The sequence below is a fragment of the Pseudophryne corroboree genome, chromosome 1, assembly GCF_028390025.1.
Source record: "Pseudophryne corroboree isolate aPseCor3 chromosome 1, aPseCor3.hap2, whole genome shotgun sequence".
NCBI classification, from domain to species: domain Eukaryota; kingdom Metazoa; phylum Chordata; class Amphibia; order Anura; family Myobatrachidae; genus Pseudophryne; species Pseudophryne corroboree.
This window is the reverse complement of record NC_086444.1, coordinates 565,771,686-565,790,068: the sequence shown is the minus strand read 5'-3', so window position 1 is coordinate 565,790,068 and position 18,383 is coordinate 565,771,686. Positions and strand designations below refer to the sequence as shown.

The 18,383-nt window shown below is 44.6% G+C and overlaps 1 protein-coding gene across 1 annotated transcript in view; it reads right to left on the bottom strand.

Annotated features, from left to right (window-relative positions):
* Positions 1-18,383, bottom strand: part of HAUS6 (HAUS augmin like complex subunit 6) — a 199,397-nt gene that overhangs the window by 6,276 nt on the left and 174,738 nt on the right. Inside the window, exon 16 of the mRNA XM_063914178.1 lies at positions 6,231-7,229. Coding sequence (XP_063770248.1) covers positions 6,231-7,229 — 999 coding nt within the window. The remainder of the gene's footprint in view (positions 1-6,230; positions 7,230-18,383) is intronic.

Here is an 18,383-nt window from a genome sequence, read left to right as displayed (position 1 = left end):
TCCCTTGTTGGAGGGGAACCTTGACCACCACCTGCTGAAGATACAATTTGTGAATTGCAGCTAACACTATTTCCCTCTCTAACGGGGAAGCTGGCAGGGCCGATTTGAGGCATCTCTTCGAATTCCAGCTTGTATCCCTGAGACACAATCTCCATTGCCCAGGGATCCACCTGGGAGTGAACCCACTTGTGGCTGAAATTTCGGAGACGCGCCCCCACCGGGCCTAGCTCCGCCTGTGGAGCCCCAGCGTCATGCGGTGGATTTAGTGGAAGCCGGGGAGGACTTCTGTTCCTGGGAACTAGCTGTGTTGTGCAGCTTCCTTCCTCTGCCCCTGCCTCTGGCAAGAAAGGACACACCTCGGACTTTGCCTTTTTGTGATCGAAAGGACTGCATTTGGTAATACGGTGCTTTCTTAGGTTGTGAGGGAACATATGGCAAAAAATTTGACTTTCCAGCAGTAGCTGTGGATACTAGGTTCGAGAGACCCTCCCCAAACAATTCCTCACCCTTGTAAGGTAAAACCTCCATATGCCTTTTTGAGTCGGCATCACCTGTCCATTGCCGAGTCCACAGCACCCTTCTGGCAGAAATAGACATTGCATTTATTCTAGAGCCCAGTAGGCTAATGTCTCTTTGAGCATCTCTCATATAGGACAGCGTTTTTTATATGCCCCAGGGTCATTAATATAGTATCCTTGTCTAAGGTATCAAGTTCCTCAGATAAGGTGATACATGCTGCTACAGCACTACACACCCAGGCCGACGCAATTGCCGGCCTTAGTAAGGTACCTGAATGTGTGTAAATGGACTTCAGGGTACCAGTGATCGCAAAAACGCTCTATAGCGCGTATTTTACCCGATTTTGAGGGAAGGTGACTCACTTTTCTGAAATGGGCGAGTCCCCGGGGACGCGCTCTGCTGCAGAAGAAAATCACTTCCTGTTAAGTGACTGATTGATGCCTGTGCGGGGAGAAGGTGAGCACCGCGGAGGCACCGATTCATCACAGACTTGGCGCTACTGTTGCCTGAACCCTCCGCTCCGGCGCCCGTGCTCATGGACTGAGCGCACTGCCTCTCCGCAGGTCAGTTTCCCCGCCGCTCCTGACAGCCGCTCTGAGCGCCGGCCAGTGGGTGCGGTGTACATCTCCCGCCATTCCGGTCTCTGCGCTGCTGTAAACGGACTTCTGGCTGCCGGCTCTCGCCATGCCTGCCATATGGGCTCTGCCAGCGAGGAGGTGCTTGCACTGTTGCGGTGTGTAAGTGGAGGGGGCCAGTTAGTGTGTGTGTGCGCGCCTGGGGTACAAGGGGAGATGGTCAATTACTGCTTGTATGGGGTTGTTTTGGGAGGTGGGGGCAATTACTGGGTGTGTGCACGGGGTATAAGGAGAGAAGGTTAAATTACTGCTTGTGTGTCCGGGTTGTATGGGAGTTGGGGGGCAATTACTGGGTGTGTGCACGGGGTATAAGAGGGGAGGGATTATGAGGTGTGTGTGTGTGTGTGTGTGTGTGTGTGTGTGTGTGTATATGTCTGGAGTATGAGGTGGGCAGCTGCTGAGTGTGCACGGTGAATGAGGTGGTCAGATGCTGTGTTTGTGTCCGGGGTATACGGTGGGCAGATGCTGTGTGTGCGTCCAGGGTATAAGGTGGGCAGATGCTGTGTGTGTGTGCGCGCGCGTCCGGGGTATAAGGTGGGCAGATGCTGTGTGTGTGTGTGTGTGTGTGTGTGTGTGTGTGTGTGGTGGGTAGCTGCTGTGTGTGCCCGGGGTATGATGCAATGTGTCTTGGCGCTCTACCTTGCGCAATGCGTCTCGGCACTCTACCTGGTGCAATGTGTCTCGGCGCTCTACCTGGCGCAATGTGTGTAACGTGCTCTACCTGGCGCAATGTGTGTAACGTGCTCTACCTGGCGCAATGTGTGTAACGTGCTCTACCTGGCGCAATGTGTGTAACGTGCTCTACCTGGCGCAATGTGTGTAACGTGCTCTACCTGGCGCAATGTGTGTAACGTGCTCTGCCTGGGCGCAGTGTGTGTAACGTGCTCTGCCTGGGCGCAATGTGTGTAACGTGCTCTGCCTGCTGGAATGTGTAATGTGCTCTACCTGGTGCAATATGTATAACGTTCTCTACCTTGTGCAATGTTTATATTTGATTTACCTGGTGCAATGCGTCTTAAGTGTTCTACCTGGTGCAATGTTTATATGTGCTCTACCTGGTGCAATGTATACAACGTGCTCTACCGGGCGCATTGTGTATAACGAGCTCTACTGGGCGCAATGTGTATAATAATGCGCTCTAACTGGCGCAATGTGTATAAAGTGCTCTACTTGGCGCAATGTGTATAAAGTGCTCTACTTGGAGCAAAGTGTATAGCGAGCTGTACCTGGAGCAAAGTGTATAACGTGCTGTACCTGGTGCAATATGTATAATGTGCTCTACCTGGTGCAATATGTATAACGTGCTCTACCTGGCGCAGTGTGTATAGGAGGTTCTACCCGGTGCAATCTGTATAAGCGGAACTACTGTGTGGTGTAATGTGAACTGGCACTATTATGTGGTCACGCCCCTTCCCCATGAAGCCACGCCGCTTAAATTTTCCGGCGCGCACTGCCTATACTTTACAGTCTAGTGAGGTGGAACACCAATTCACTTTCTGCCTAAGGGCACCAAAATGTCTAGTTACAGCTCTGGTGCAGGGTGTCCTGCATGCTACACAGCCCAGCAGCACTGTCACCCCATCCCCCCACCTTGCAACACTTTTGTAGTGTCCAAACAAGATTAAGATCAATAAGATCCTTCATTCTGATGGGACACAGAAAAAGACCGGTAGGACCCCAATTTTCGAAAGTGAGGGGTCCATGGGACCCACTTTTTTTTTTGGATCAGCGCGATCACTGGGTACCCTCTTGCTTTCTATCCGCAGCATCTTTTAGGGTGGCCGTATCCTGTGACGGCAGGGCTACCCTCTTGGATAAGCGTGTTAGAGCTTTGTCCACCCTAGGGGAGGATTCCCAGCATAACCTGTCCGTTTGCGGGAAAGGATACGCCATAAGCATCCGTTTGGAAATCTGCAGTTTTTTATCTGGAGACTCCCAAGCCTTTTTACATAACTCATTTAGCTCATGTGAAGGGGAAAGGTCACCTCCTGCCTTTTTTCCCCATACATATGAACCCTTTTGTCAGGGACTGGGGTTTCCTCTGATGTGCAACACATCCTTCATTGCTATAATCATATAACGGATGGTTTTAGCCAATTTAGGCTGTAACTTTGCATCATCGTAATAGACACTGGAGTCAGAATCCATGTCGGTATCTGTGTCAACAATTTGGGATAGTGGGCGCTTCTGAGACCCTGACGGCCTCTGCGACATAGGGTCTCAGCCCGTGCCTGATCCTGACTGTCCTAAGACTTCAGCTTTATCCAACCTTTTATGCAAGGAATTTACATTATCATTTAAAACCTTCCACATATCCATCCAATCAGGTGTCGGCGCCATTGGCGGAGACACCACATTCATTTGCTCCCGCTCTGCTTCCACATAGCCTTCCTCGTCAAACATGTCGACACAAGTGTACCGATACACCACACACACAGTAGATGCTCTTTTTGAAGACAGTTCCCCCACAAGGCCCTTTGGAGAGACAGAGTATGCCAGCACACACCCCAGCGCTATATGTCCCAGGAATCACACAGTAACTTAGTGTTAACCCAGTAGCTGCTGTATATTTTGTTTTTGCGCCTAATTTATGTGCCCCCCCCCCTCTCTTTTTACCCTTGCAGGGGAGAGCCTGGGGAGCTTCCTCTCAGCGGAGCTGTGGAGAAAAAATGGCGCTGGTGAGTGCCGAGGAAGAAGCCCCGCCCCCTCAGCGGCGGGCTTCTGTCCCGCGTTTCTGTACAAAATTATGGCGGGGGCTCATACATATATACAGTGCCCAACAGTATATATGCCTAACTTTTGCCAAGAGGTCCTAATTGCTGCTCAGGGCACCCCCCCTGCACCCTACAGTGACCAGAGTATGTGGGTGTAGTGCGGGAGCAATGGCGCACAGCTGCAGTGCTGTGCGCTACCTCAGTGAAGACTGGAGTCTTCTGCCGCCGATTTTGAAGTCTTCTTGCTTCTTTCCCCGGCTTCTGTCTTCCGGCTCTGGGAGGGGGACGGCGGTGCGGCTCCGGGATCGGACGACAAAGGGTGAGATCCTGTGTATGATCCCTCTGGAGCTAATGGTGTCCAGTAGCCTAAAAAGCAGGACCTATCTTCAGAGAGTAGGGCTGCTTCTCTCCCCTCAGTCCCACGATGCAGGGAGCCTGTTGCCAGCAGATCTCCCTGAAAATAAAAAACCTAACAAAAATACTTTATAGCAAGCTCAGGAGAGCTCACTAAACACCACCCAGTTCGTCCGGGCACAGATTCAAACTGAGGTCTGGAGGAGGGACAGAGGGAGGAGCCAGAACACACCAGAATCCAAATTCTTTCTTAAAGTGCCCCGTCTCCTGCGGAGCCCGTCTATCCCCATGGTCCTTACGGAGTCCCCAGCATCCACTAGGACGTTAGAGAAATACTGAAGTTCCCAGAATGTTCATCTGTTTGTGTCACGCTTCCTTAACAGTGAGAACACTCTAAAGTGACTGCGGTGGTAGTGAGAGGTTAACATTTGGCGGTGGCCCCCACACACACACACACACTAGGGCCCAGAACCGAGCCCTACCTGTCCTTGAGGACAGGCTGCAAGCCCAGACTGTTTAAGGTCTAGCATTATACTATTAAGACAGAAGGCTCTGCACCCTCTGCTAGTGTGCCGGCCCATGATAGGACCCGACCATAACTCGTCTCCCTTCTCCCAGCTGGAAACTTACCTTTGGCCATAATAATGGGCGTCCAAAGTAGCTTTACAATCAGTTTCAGGAACCTCATAGCAAGTGGCACTAAGCGGATACTGCAATAGGCACTTTATACCTCTCTTCTAGAATTAATTCTATTCACAGGTCCGAGGTTTCAAGCTTGTAAATAAAATATGTAGTGCCCATATTCCTGCTGAGCATAAATACAAACGTCTCCAGTGACACCCCAATTGGATTAAATAAAATATCAGAGAAAGCATGCACGAAGTAGGTGTACACATTGGATCCCATTAAATCAGCTGTTTGCAAGATAAATTGTATTTTATGGACCAAGAAATTTTGCAATAAAGTAAGAGTATTCTCTCATTGCTCTAATTCACGTTAATACAATAATCACTTCAAGGTTCTATATTATTTATTATTTTTTTATGCAAGATTTATAACCGGGGGTGTGGAGTCCATTTTTATTTTGAAATGGTAGAAATGTACTGACTCTAGCCTCAAAATGGAAACAAATATTAGTGATATTGACCCATGTAAGGTACCTAATACTCCTTTACCAGGAACTTCCCCAGATCAGTCTCACGCGTCTGAGAACGAGCCTGATCATTATCTTTCAGAAGAGAACTGCACGCGGCAGTAAAAATATTTTATTTGTTTTTAAAAAGGTATATCCCTTTTCTGTTACAACCTTTATTTTAAACTTCTTAAATGCAGTTTGTTGCATATTTATTAATAGAATTTAAAATAGTTTTCCTGTTCAGACATTTTAATACAATACATATTTTATGTTCAAAGAAGTCTGATTTACCTAGTGGTGGTGAATATGCCTTGTATTTCAATTTTGCTACATTTCATTGGTTATTAATATACATTAGCCATTTACAAAGAAGTCAAAGGGGTCTATTCAATGCATGTCTTATCCTCTCCGACGGAGAGGATCAGACAGTGCAGTATTCAATTAGCGGCCATTTCAGACAATATTGACCTGATTTTTTTTTTTACGTCGGATCAGCATCGTCCAAAACGGCCAAAAAAGAAAAAAAACCTGTCGGAAGTGGCCACTCATTCGGCAAAAACATGTGGATCTGCGGCTAATCCGCCGATCCACATGATTTACAAGTCGGAAAATCAGCAGCTCCATAAAAAAAAAGTTGGAAACTGCAGTCTTTCAGACTTTGACAGCAATTCCGACTTCAACTGAATAAGCCCCTCAGTAGAGAAAAAAAAAAAAAAGAAGGAGTCTGACCAAACCAAAGTTTGGTGTACTGACTGCACAGCCCTGCATATAGCAGCTGGTGACCGGAAAAATATTGAATTTCCTCAAAAAACAAACACACCATGAAATTAAGAGTAATTCTGTCAGATGTAAAATAAGAGTAAAATAACTCACACTGTGAATGAAAGACGTCCGTCTCATCTGTAGCCTTGGCATGTAGTCTTTCATTATTTGGAGAAAATGATATCAGCTGTGGGAGAGAAAGCTTTCTCCCTCTTGGTGATGGAGTCATTACCTCTGTTAGCCCTTTGTCTATAGGACTGAACAAATTTCCAGACTCTGTTAGAAGACTTGACTCAGATTTGTGCTTTGCAACACCTCTCAAAGGAGTCTGCTCCTCACCATTCTCGGCATCTGTCAAGGATGTAAAAAAGTTCCTTTTAAGTGCTTCATATCGAGTGCGTATAGAATGGAGGTCCAATTTATGCTGCAAAGTTTTCCAACTACACTCAGTATTGTCCAAAAGTGGGTCATTACTTGGTACTTTGTGGTCTCTGTCTGCTTCAGAATTCTCTGCACTAGTTGTGCTGTTAAGACTTATGTTCCCGACTCCTTCTGGAAGCGTTTCGTGTAGAATGCCAAATTGAATTACCTCATGACTGTCTGAACTATTGCTATAATCTACTATATTAGAGGAATTCCATGACAGAGTTGTCTGTGCAGAAGCATTTTCTTGACTCGGTGCACATATAAGCATTGTGTTGTCCATTAATTTACTAGAGAACTGGTTTTCAAATGTAAAGGTTTGGTTCTTCTCTTCAACAGGCCGTGACACTGAAGTCTTCACAATATCATGGTCCATTAACTGGACAAACTCTTCTTGTGCAGTGTTTGTGTCACATGCCAGGTAAGGAAGGGTGCCCTTACTAAAGCTTACTTGCTGGTGCATGTCTGGCTTACCAGTGCTTGCAGACACTCTCTTATCAGGTGACTCATTCTGCTCAGACACATGAGAGGTAGACAAGAAGCAAGCCATGCTCAGGTCTACCTGACTGCAGTGGGTAGACTCCTGCTCCGTAGGCAACTCCATACATGGCTCTTCTACTGGACTGGACACACTGGAAAATTCATCACTCTGGATGGCTTTTCTCCATGAGGTTCGAATATCTGAAACTAAAGCAGTTCCAAATTGAACTAAGCAGTAGTATGGCAAAAAAAATAAAAAAATAAATCGGATTAAAAATAAGAATTTACTTACCGATAATTCTATTTCTCGTAGTCCGTAGTGGATGCTGAGAACTCCGTAAGGACCATGGGGAATAGCGGCTCCGCAGTAGACTGGGCACATCTAAAGAAAGCTTTAGGACTATCTGGTGTGCACTGGCTCCTCCCCCTATGACCCTCCTCCAAGCCTCAGTTAGGATACTGTGCCCGGACGAGCGTACACAATAAGGAAGGATTTTGAATCCCGGGTAAGACTCATACCAGCCACACCAATCACACCGTATAACTTGTGATCTGAACCCAGTTAACAGTATGATAACAGATGAGCCTCTAGAAAAGATGGCTCACTACAACAATAACCCGATTTAGTTAACAATAACTATGTACAAGTATTGCAGACAATCCGCACTTGGGATGGGCGCCCAGCATCCACTACGGACTACGAGAAATAGAATTATCGGTAAGTAAATTCTTATTTTCTGACGTCCTAGTGGATGCTGGGAACTCCGTAAGGACCATGGGGATTATACCAAAGCTCACAAACGGGCGGGAGAGTGCGGATGACTCTGCAGCACCGAATGAGAGAACTCCAGGTCCTCCTCAGCCAGGGTATTAAATTTGTAGAAATTAGCAAACGTGTTAGCCCCTGACCAAGTAGCTGCTCGGCAAAGTTGTAAAGCCGAGACCCCTCGGGCAGCCGCCCAAGATGAGCCCACCTTCCTTGTGGAATGGGCTTTTACAGATTTTGGTTGTGGCAGGCCTGCCACAGAATGTGCAAGCTGAATTGTACTACAAATCCAATGAGCAATAGTCTGCTTAAAAGCAGGAGCACCCAGCTTGTTTGGTGCATACAGGATAAACAGCGAGTCAGATTTTCTGACTCCAGCCGTCCTGGAAACATATTTTCAGCGCCCTGACTACGTCCAGCAACTTGGAGTCCTCCAAGTCCCTAGTAGCCGCAGGTACCACAATAGGTTGGTTCACATGAAAAACTGCTACCACCTTAGGAAGGAATTGGGAACGAGTCCTCAATTCCGCCTTATCCATATAAAATACAGATAAGAGCTTTTGACAAAGCCGCCAATTCTGATACACGCCTGGCCGACGCCAAGGCCCACAGCATGAACACTTTCCACGTGAGGTATTATAGCTCCACGGATTTAAGTGGCTCAACTCAATGCGACTTCAGGAAATCCAACACTACGTTGAGATCCCACGGTGCCACTGGAGGCACAAACGGGGGCTGACTATGCAGCACTCCCTTAACAAAAATCTGAACTTCAGGCAGTGAAGCCAGTTCTATTTTGGAAGAAAATCGATAGAGCCGAAATCAGGACCTTAATGGAACCCAATGTTAGGCCCAGTCACCTCTGACTTGTAGGAAGTGCAGAAATTGACCTAGCTGAAATTCCTCCTTTGGGGCCGTACTGGCCTCACAGCACGCAACATATTTTCGCCATATGCGGTGATAATGGTTTGCGTTCACTTCTTTCCCAGCTTTAAATAGCGTAGGGATAACTTCCTCCGGAATGCCTTTTTCCTTCAGGATCCGGCGTTCAACCGCCATGCCGTCAAATGCAGCCGCGGTAAGTCTTGGAACAGACAGGACCCCTGCTTCAGCAGGTCCTGTCTGAGCTGCAGAGGCCATGGGTCCTCTGAGATCATTTCTTGGAGTTCTGGGTACCAAGCTCTTCTTGGCCCCCCGGAACAATGAGTATAGTTCTTATTCCTCTCCTTCTTATTATTCTCATTACCCTGGGTATGAGAGGCAGAGAAGGGAACACATACACCGACTGGTACACCCACGGTGTTACCAGAGCGTCCACAGCTATCGCCTGAGGGTCCCTTGACCTGGCGCAATTTCTTTGTAGCTTATTGTTGAGGCGGGACGCCCTCCTGTCCACCTGTGGCCTTTCCCCACGGTGTACAATCATTTGGAAAACTTCTGGATGAAGTCCCCACTCTCCCGGGTGGAGGTTATATCTGCTGAGAAAGTCTGCTTCTCAGTTGTCCACTCCAGGAATGAACACTGCTGACAGTGCTAACACATGATTTTCCGCCCATTGGCGAATCCTTGTGGCTTCGGTCATCGCCATCCTGCTTCTTGTGCCGCCCTGTCGGTTTACATGAGCGACCGCCGTGATGTTGTCTGACTGGATCAGCACCGGCCGGTGTTGAAGCAGGGGTCTAGCCTGACTTAGGGCATTGTAAATGGCCCATAGTTCCAGAACATTTATGTGTAGGGAAGTCTCCTGACTTTTCCATAGGCCTTGGACGTTTCTTCCCTGTGTGACTGCCCCCCAGCCTATGAGCACTCTGCAGTCACCACCACAGCGACACCCTGGCCCTTGGAGACAGGGTTATCCGCCGATGCATCTGAGGATGCGACCCGGACCACTTGTCCAACAGATCCCTTGCATGGGAATTGACTAATGGAAATTCTTCGTAAGAAGCTACCATCTTTTCCAAGGCTCGCATGCATTGATGCACCGATACCTGTATTTGTATTAGGAGGTCTCCGTCTAGAAACGCCAACTCCTTGGACTTCTCCTCCGGGAGAAACCCATTTTAACCTGTTCTGTGTCCAGAACCATATCCAGGAACAGTAGACGCGTCGTAGGAACCAGCTGCGACTTTGGAATATTCAGAATCCAGCCGTGCTGTTGTAGCACTTCCCGAGAAAGTGCTACTCCGACGAACAACTGCTCCCTGGACCTCGCCTTTATAAGGAGATCGTCCAAGTACGGGATAAGTACTTCGGCCATTACCTTGGTAAATACCCTCAGTGCCGGGGACAGACCAACGGCAAAGTCTGGAATTGGTAATGACAATCCTGTACCACAATTTTGAGGTACACCTGGTGAAGAGGGAAAATAGGGACATGCAGGTAAGTATCCTTGATGTCCAGTGATACCATGAAATTTTCCAGGCTTGCAATAATCGCCCTGAGCGATTCCATTTTGAACTTGAACCTTCGTATTGTTGCCATATAGACCATTACATAACAATATAATTTAGTAGGTACCAAAGTTAGAACAAATTATGTAAATTAAATAATATGATTTATTACCCAATGTGATTTTAACCAGTTAAGAGTGTGTGTATATATATATTATTGTAAGGTATAACTTAAATAGGTTTGAATGTATTAGTCTTATGTTTTGAGAATTTAGTAGCATGTATTTCTGTGTGTTTTACTGCAAGATTATGGGTCATTATGTAAGAGACAGGTTTTCTCTGTGTAAGCCATATAGCCAGAATACACAATACATTGAGCATTACACAAATTCATCCCTTCCATGCCATTATTCATATCTGTATTAATCAAAGGATTAACGTCTGATCTGCGCTATACCAACTACAATTAAATCAAAGTTTACATGATATGTAGATATATGTATACTGTATACTTGATTCACACACAGCAAATAAATGATTATAACTTGGTGGATAAAGTCAATAGGTCACCTAGCTCAGGTCTCATAATATGCAAACAGTTACTGGTATGAACAGGGTGCATTGGAATTCACAATCAAAGATCTTCATACCTTTAGAGAGTACATCAACCAGCTGGCCTATTGTCCAGTTATACTGCTGGCCAGAGGCAATGATAATATAGGATCAAACGCACTATAAACAGGTCACAATCATTTATGCTAACACCCTAGGGCCTAGGCGAAATAGATCGTTTACACATCCATACAAAGGTAGATCTCTGATGGATAAAGGAATACCAAACTTTATGATCCCAAAATTCTCTACATGCTCACCACCGTGGGACGGAGTTAGCAGAGAACGTTTTATTACACTTTGGAATCTGTCAAAACCTATAATTATGTACTCCATTGGAAACTGTGGGCATATACTAGTTTTGAATTGGTAGAATATAGGATATAAGGGGCAGTCTGATAGATAGAGAGTTAGAAGGAGAGGAGGAAGGAACAAAGTCCAGAGGGAGTCAGGATCCTAAGACGGTAGCTATGAATTATGCCCTCACATATTCTTGCAAGTGTATAGTATGTGTATTAATTGTTTAAGTTTGTAAAACTGTTTGTGTTTTATGTATGTACCATGGTTAAGGAAGTTTAGATAAATTATAAGATTTATTATCATTGTGTTATCTTATCTTGTAATTTGTATCACCTATAATAAATGTACTAGACAAAATAGAGCTGGTATTCCAAGTCTTGAACTCATTTTCGGAATCACTAAAGTTATACATGAAATCTGCATATATTATATAAGGCTCTGCAAGTTGGGACAACTGACTTGTAGTCAAAGTATAGTACTTATATGTTCAATGAGCCAGGATTATATATCTCTGTAAAGTATATTTAGGCTTTGCCTGGAAATATTTCCTGGACAGTAGAGATATAGCTCCTTTAATCTGAGCCAATCACAGGTATGAAAATAGGAACGTCCACGCATTACATATTGTGTGATTGGACCAGTACTAAACATCACCCCTTTTGTTATGAGCCCACCTATTTGTAAGCCTATTATAATATATTTGCAGATATAAAATACATAAACCATTATATCAATATATGATATAATAAATATATGTTATATAAGATTCCATAAATCAACATTGGCGACCACGGAAGGGACTTGGAATTATTCAGTATCAATTTTGACTAAATACAATATTTAGGGGCAGCGCAAGGGCTATAAGCCCGCTGGGCAAAATACAAGATCACAGTGGAATAAGTTGCAAATGACTAGAGAATTTTATTTTCTAAAAAAGGCCTAAAGTAAGAAATTAAAAAACACGGGTGTTAGAGTTTAACTTATCAGGCTAGCGAACAGATAAGGGAGGATACCACGTGCAAAATATAGGAAATATTGTTCCCAAATACTAAAAGTTTGTAATTCTCAGTGATAGAATACATATAACGAAAGGGAATAAATCTGTAAAATGGCTACAATGTCAAATATAGACAGCATTGTAGTGAAATACATCACAAAGCAAAAGTGTACAGACTTTGCTTGTGATGCCAAATTAAAAGAAAACCCATGGAGCTATGTCCAGGGTTTGTTTGATGATGAAATTAAATCATCAAAGAAAAGGAAACAGAAAGGAATAGCCATTGCAGGCTTGTATGCAGCCTGTTTGGCTATGGATGCTAAATTAAGCAGTTTAGCTAAAACCCTACAAAAATGTAGAGAAGAATCTAATTTAAAAGAAACAGAAAGCAAGGAAAAAATAGATCAGCTAAATATCCAAATTAAAACTTTAACAACACTTAATGACATGGGTAAAATCTCCCAGGATGAAGTGTTACAGAAACATAAAAATGCTCAGAGGGAATCCACAGAATGTAGGAGAGCTCTAACAGAGGTTACAACAGAGAGAGATGAGATAATAAGTGCATATAAAGTTATGCAGGGACAGCTCACAGAATGTATGAAAGGGAAAGCAATTGACCATACCCCTTGTGTGGACAGGGAGATGCAGCTTATGCAAGAGATATCTGTTCTGAAAGGACATATTGCTGCAAACATTAGGATAGGAACTGCAGCCACTGCCCCATATCCTATCTATGCATATGAAAGAGAACAATGGGACACAAATCATGAGGACAGAGAGGACTGCTGGGGAGAGGGGAATTCTACTGAATCTACCCTCAGGGTACCCATAGCAATGGGAGAGTTTGCAGAATCAGCAGCGAATAGGGAGTGCTCTATATTAATAGGCACAGATAGTAGTGATGAAGAAGTACAGACAGAAATTGAGGCACACAGGGCTCATAAACAGCCAGCATTCCTCACTGAGAGTAGGAACACCCTATTGGGATTCAATAGTGAAGGAGAGGCCATTCACTCAAGGGCCCCTAGTGCCAATCATCCCCCACAACCCATAAAAACACTTATGGGAGTGGCAGATATGATTGGAAAAATGAGTTCAGGAGAACACATCACCTCCCATGCAGCTAATGTTCAGCAGAGGTGTGAACTTCTAGGAATTAGAAATCTCACTGATCAGGTTAAGGTACTGCAATTAACAATTCCATTAGCTGCTTGGAGTGCTTTGACAGATTTGATTAAAGAAGGTAAAGGTACATATGAAGAAACTGTAGAGGAGCTACAAAAGATAATTAACCCTTCAGTAGCAGGCACAATGGTTGCATATGAAATCAAACAGCAAAGTGAGGAGAACCCATTAATATATGCAAATAGATTGTGGGCAGCATACAGTGCAGGAAACAGCAAAAATGACAACAGTCAGAAAAACAGCAAAGATTTCAAAAACTTGTTGGTGCATAACTCGCACCCCACAATTAAAGCTAAGTGTGAACACTTGATAGATACCGTAAAGCATAGCTATGATAAAATAATGGGATTAATGCAGCGGTCCTTTCAAGCAGTACAGGCCAGTAAGCAACGTAAGATGGCAGAAAGGAATGAGAAATGTGTTATAAAGAGGGTTGCAGCATTAGAGTCAGAAGGTAAACCAATGGTGGTTGAAGGGCCCCACATTCCAGGGGAGGTAAACACACCATTTAACCCACAATGGAACACAGGGTCACAAAGGAGAGGGGGACTTTTTAAAGAGAGATCCATTTTTAGAGGTGGAGGTAGAGGATACCAAGGACATTCAAATGATGGAGCTTGGAATAGACACATGGGTTACTCACAACATTTTGGGAACAGAGGAAAGGACACAGAGTTTAAACACCAGGGTCCCACTTACACAGAGCTAAGACACCAGCTACAGGCCATAAAAGAGAAGTATGAGAATTTAGAAAAAGCAAACAAAGTGCAGCAATCTGACACACAAAAGGAGAAAAATTGACAGTCAGTGGCCCCAAGGATAGTTGCACCAATCACTTTAGATAGGTGCGGGCGCCCTCAAGTCTCGGTTCTGGTCAGGGGCCACCAGCACACAATGTTACTAGACACCGGTGCCGCCATATCAATCCTACATGATGATCAGCCACATCACTCTCCTCTGTCAGCAGGAAAAACAATACATCTCCAAAGCTTTGCAGGGAATAAGGTAGATACAGTGCTGTCAAACCCTCTCCAAATACAAATAGGAGATGTATCTGCAATTCACACATTTGCATTAGCCTCACTGCCAAGTGAAACTAATTTATTAGGGTCTGACTTTATGATCCCTAATGGGTGTATATTGGATCTGACTAACCTTTTACTTCTGCAGAGTTCTCCTAATGTAACACCTGAGGTTGTAATTATACCAGATTCCCATGTAATTGCTGCTGTAAAACCCAATAATGCGAAATATGATGTGCTTAAGGCTAATGTTGATCATCCTGACAAAGATTTGGTATTACCATTACTTGAACAGTTTCAGGATGCTTTTGCTAAACACAAACATGACTGTGGGAAGGTAAACAAGGTGATTGAAGTCAGTGGTCTTGACCCTCCCCCACAGAAGCAGTACAATTTCCCACAGGAGGCCATAAGCTTCATTCAAGAAACAATTGACTCTCTGTTAGAGCAGCGTGTAATCAGACCATGTGTATCCACTAACAATGCGCCAATATGGCCAGTACGGAAACCGGATGGTTCCTGGCGGCTCACAATTGACTACCGCAAACTTAATGGCCTTACGCTTAGCTGCGCACCCACTGTTGCGTCAATGCCAGACATTCTAAAAATGTTAAGCCCAGAGCATAAATGGTTCACAGTTTTAGATATTTCAAATGGGTTTTGGTCTCTGCCTCTATCTGAAGAGTGTCAATACAAATTTGCCTTCACATTTCTGGGAAAGCAATACACGTTTACATGTCTTCCACAGGGCTTCCATAATTCTCCATCATTTTTCCATACTACGATGAGAGAAATTTTAACTGATTTTTCTTCCCACAAGAATTTATTGCAGTATGTAGATGATCTCTTACTAGCAACAGAGACAAAGGAAGAGCATCTTCAGCTACTGGGAGAACTCCTTGGCATCCTCAAAGACGCAGGTTTGAAGTGTAACCCATCTAAAGCTCAGATTTTACGGGAATCTGTTTCCTTCCTGGGGATCAGTGTTACGGCTGATGGGAGAACAATATCGGCAGATAAGGTAAAAACCATCCTTCGTTTACCCCTTCCTGTCAGCATACCTACACTGAGATCCTTCCTGGGGTTGGTAAATTACTCTAGGTCCTTCATTTCTGATTTTTCACAAATATCTGCACCTCTCTATTCTCTCCTCAAAAAGGATATAAAATGGGAATGGACCCCCAGTCACACAAAGGCAGTAGAAACATTAAAAGAAGCACTAGCTAGTGCCCCTGCCCTTGCAAATCCAGACCCACAGTTACCCTTTCACTTAGAGACAGCAGCAACAGAAACAGCCATGTCTGCAGTCCTGTCACAGGAAATACATGCACAGCAAAGGCCCATAGCTTATGCATCAAAGTTACTGACACCAGTGGAATTAAAATACTCTGTGTGTGAAAAACACCTTCTTGCCACATTTTGGGCAGTAAAACAGTTCACATACATGATAGGCCTGAACCCTATCATCTTACATTCCACGCACACACCAACAAGGTTCCTCCTCACAGACAGAATCAAAGATGGGAATGTCTCTAATGCCAGGTTAGCACATTGGGCCCTTTTGTTGCAGGATCGAGATATAACAGTGAAGGCAACTAACAGTCCATCCACCTGTGCATATGGACTAATATACCAGGGACTGACACACACATGTGACTTACTCCCAGCTGACCATTCAAAACATTTGTTTAGAGCAATGCCACAGGAGGCTACAGCCCCTGAACAAACCACCCAGATCTTTACAGATGGTTCATGTTTTTATGTACATGGGTCACCCCATGCAGGTTTTGGTCTGTACATAATGCATCCCCAAACCACACCACAATCTGTTTTTCGATCTTGTGATGTAAAGTCTGCACAGTACGCTGAGCTGGCAGCAGTAGCACATGCCCTTGAATTATTCCAAGACCACAAACATGAAATCGCATTGTACTCGGACTCAGCATGGGTGTGTAATGCCCTTACTGAATTTTTGCCCTTTTGGCAAACTCATCAGTATACCTCATCTGATGGAAGCCCTCTTAAATATGCAGACCTTCTCCAGTACATAGTTTCCCTGGCACAGAGTCTAACACATGTCCCCTGGGTCTGTAAAGTCAAAGGGCATTCAACTACATCACCACACCATGAACAGAATGAAATGTCTGACCTTTTAGCCAAACAAGGGGCACAAGAGGGGGAGCTGTGGCAGATACCGAAAGCAAGCCCAGAGCCAAAAGTGTGCCCTCTTGTATGTGCAGTGGCAAAAAGGCCAGAGATGATAAATGCACCAGACATTTCAGAGATCCAAATGCAGGACCCTGAAATTAAAGAAATCATACAAAAGTTGAGGAATGAGGAGTTGGACTTAACAGAGGGAAATACATTGGCAAAACACACACCAAATCTAACACTAACAGAGGACAAGGAAATGCTTATCCACAATGGGGAAGATACAACATGGGTAGTCCCAAAAGAGTACAGGAATGAAATGATATATCTTGTACACGACCTCCCCACAGGTGGACACCAGGGTGTAGAAAAGACACAGCAGAGACTAAAAACAATAGGTTGGTGGCCAGATATGGTAAAAGATGTACAGCAATACTGTGACAACTGTGTGGTATGTGCCCAAGTTAACCCAGCACCTAGAAAGATAAATGCTCCACTGAGAATCCAGAGAAGGGAAGGTCCCTGGAATGCCTTACAAATTGATTACATGGGCCCTCTGCCTGCCACAGCTAAAAATAACAAATACGTGTTGGTTGTGACTGACCTATTTTCAAAATGGGTAGAAATTTTTCCCTCTAAAAGTAACACAGCTCTGAGCACAGCAAAAATTCTGGTTGATCAGATATTCACACGGTGGGGCCTTCCAACATCGGTTGAATCAGACCAAGGTTCACATTTCACAGGTAATGTGATGCAAACATGCCTGGAAATGCTGGGAATAAAACAAAGCTTCCATGTCCCTTTTCATCCTGAATCTTCTGGACAGGTGGAACGTGCCAACAGACAGATCAAAACTATGTTGAGAAAGTTTGTTGGCATAAATGGTAAGAACTGGGATAATTTGCTACCCCTAGTGGCAATGGCAATAAGGGCCACACCTTCATCAGCGACCCGATTGACCCCCTTTGAATTAATGACAGGCAGGCAAATGAGATTGCCAGAGCACCTTTGGATAGATCTACACACCCCTACTATTGATAGACTATCAATGGATCAGTACCTTACAAAACTGCAAAAAGCACTCACAGAGGTTCATCTGTTTGCAGCACAGCAGTTAGGGAAAGCACAGAGAAAAGCAAAGGCTTATTTTGACAAAGGTGTAAGAGAAAATTGTTGGGAAGTTGGAGAAAGGGTCATGTTTCTAGAACTCCGACCCACAGACCATGGTCTGGGCAAGAAATGGAGAGGACCATTTTCAATAGTGGACAGACTGAGTCCCTCAGTATACAAATTAAGAATCAACGATGCAAAGAAAGTGCAGGACAAATGGGTACATGCCAATCAGATTAAACTGTACAAAGGAGAAGGGTCAACTGAGTAGCGCATCTCTCTTTCTTTCTTATAATTTTATTTTGTTTTGTTTTGGTTTTACAGAAAAATGAGAATCCCGACTTTGGTTCTGTCCTTCGTGGTGAGCCTCCAGATCCAGTGTACCAGTGAGGTCAACATTTCAATTAGAGTGGAAGCCAATCCGATTCACTGTAAAGAGGGAGAATCCATCCTCCTTCCAGTGTCAGTACAAGGCACAACAGGGAAACAGGTATCCTGGTGGGGCCCAGCAGACAAAGAAATTAAAGCCTGGGATAATGGAAACGCAGGAAACTCACCACATTACATGGGTAGAATACATGTTTTTCCAAATGGATCACTATTGCTTAGCCATGCAAACCCTACAGACACAGGAACCTGGATATATGGTTTTATCATCCCCATTCCCATGTATGGGAATCCACCCACAGTAAAGAGGACTTATGTTCCTGGGAGCATCACACTGAATGTGTCCCAGAAAAGAGACCCTACTCCCCCAAGTACCACAACAAAGGCTAAATCACTGCCATCTACTAAAACAGCTGAGTGCCCACCAACAAGTGAAGG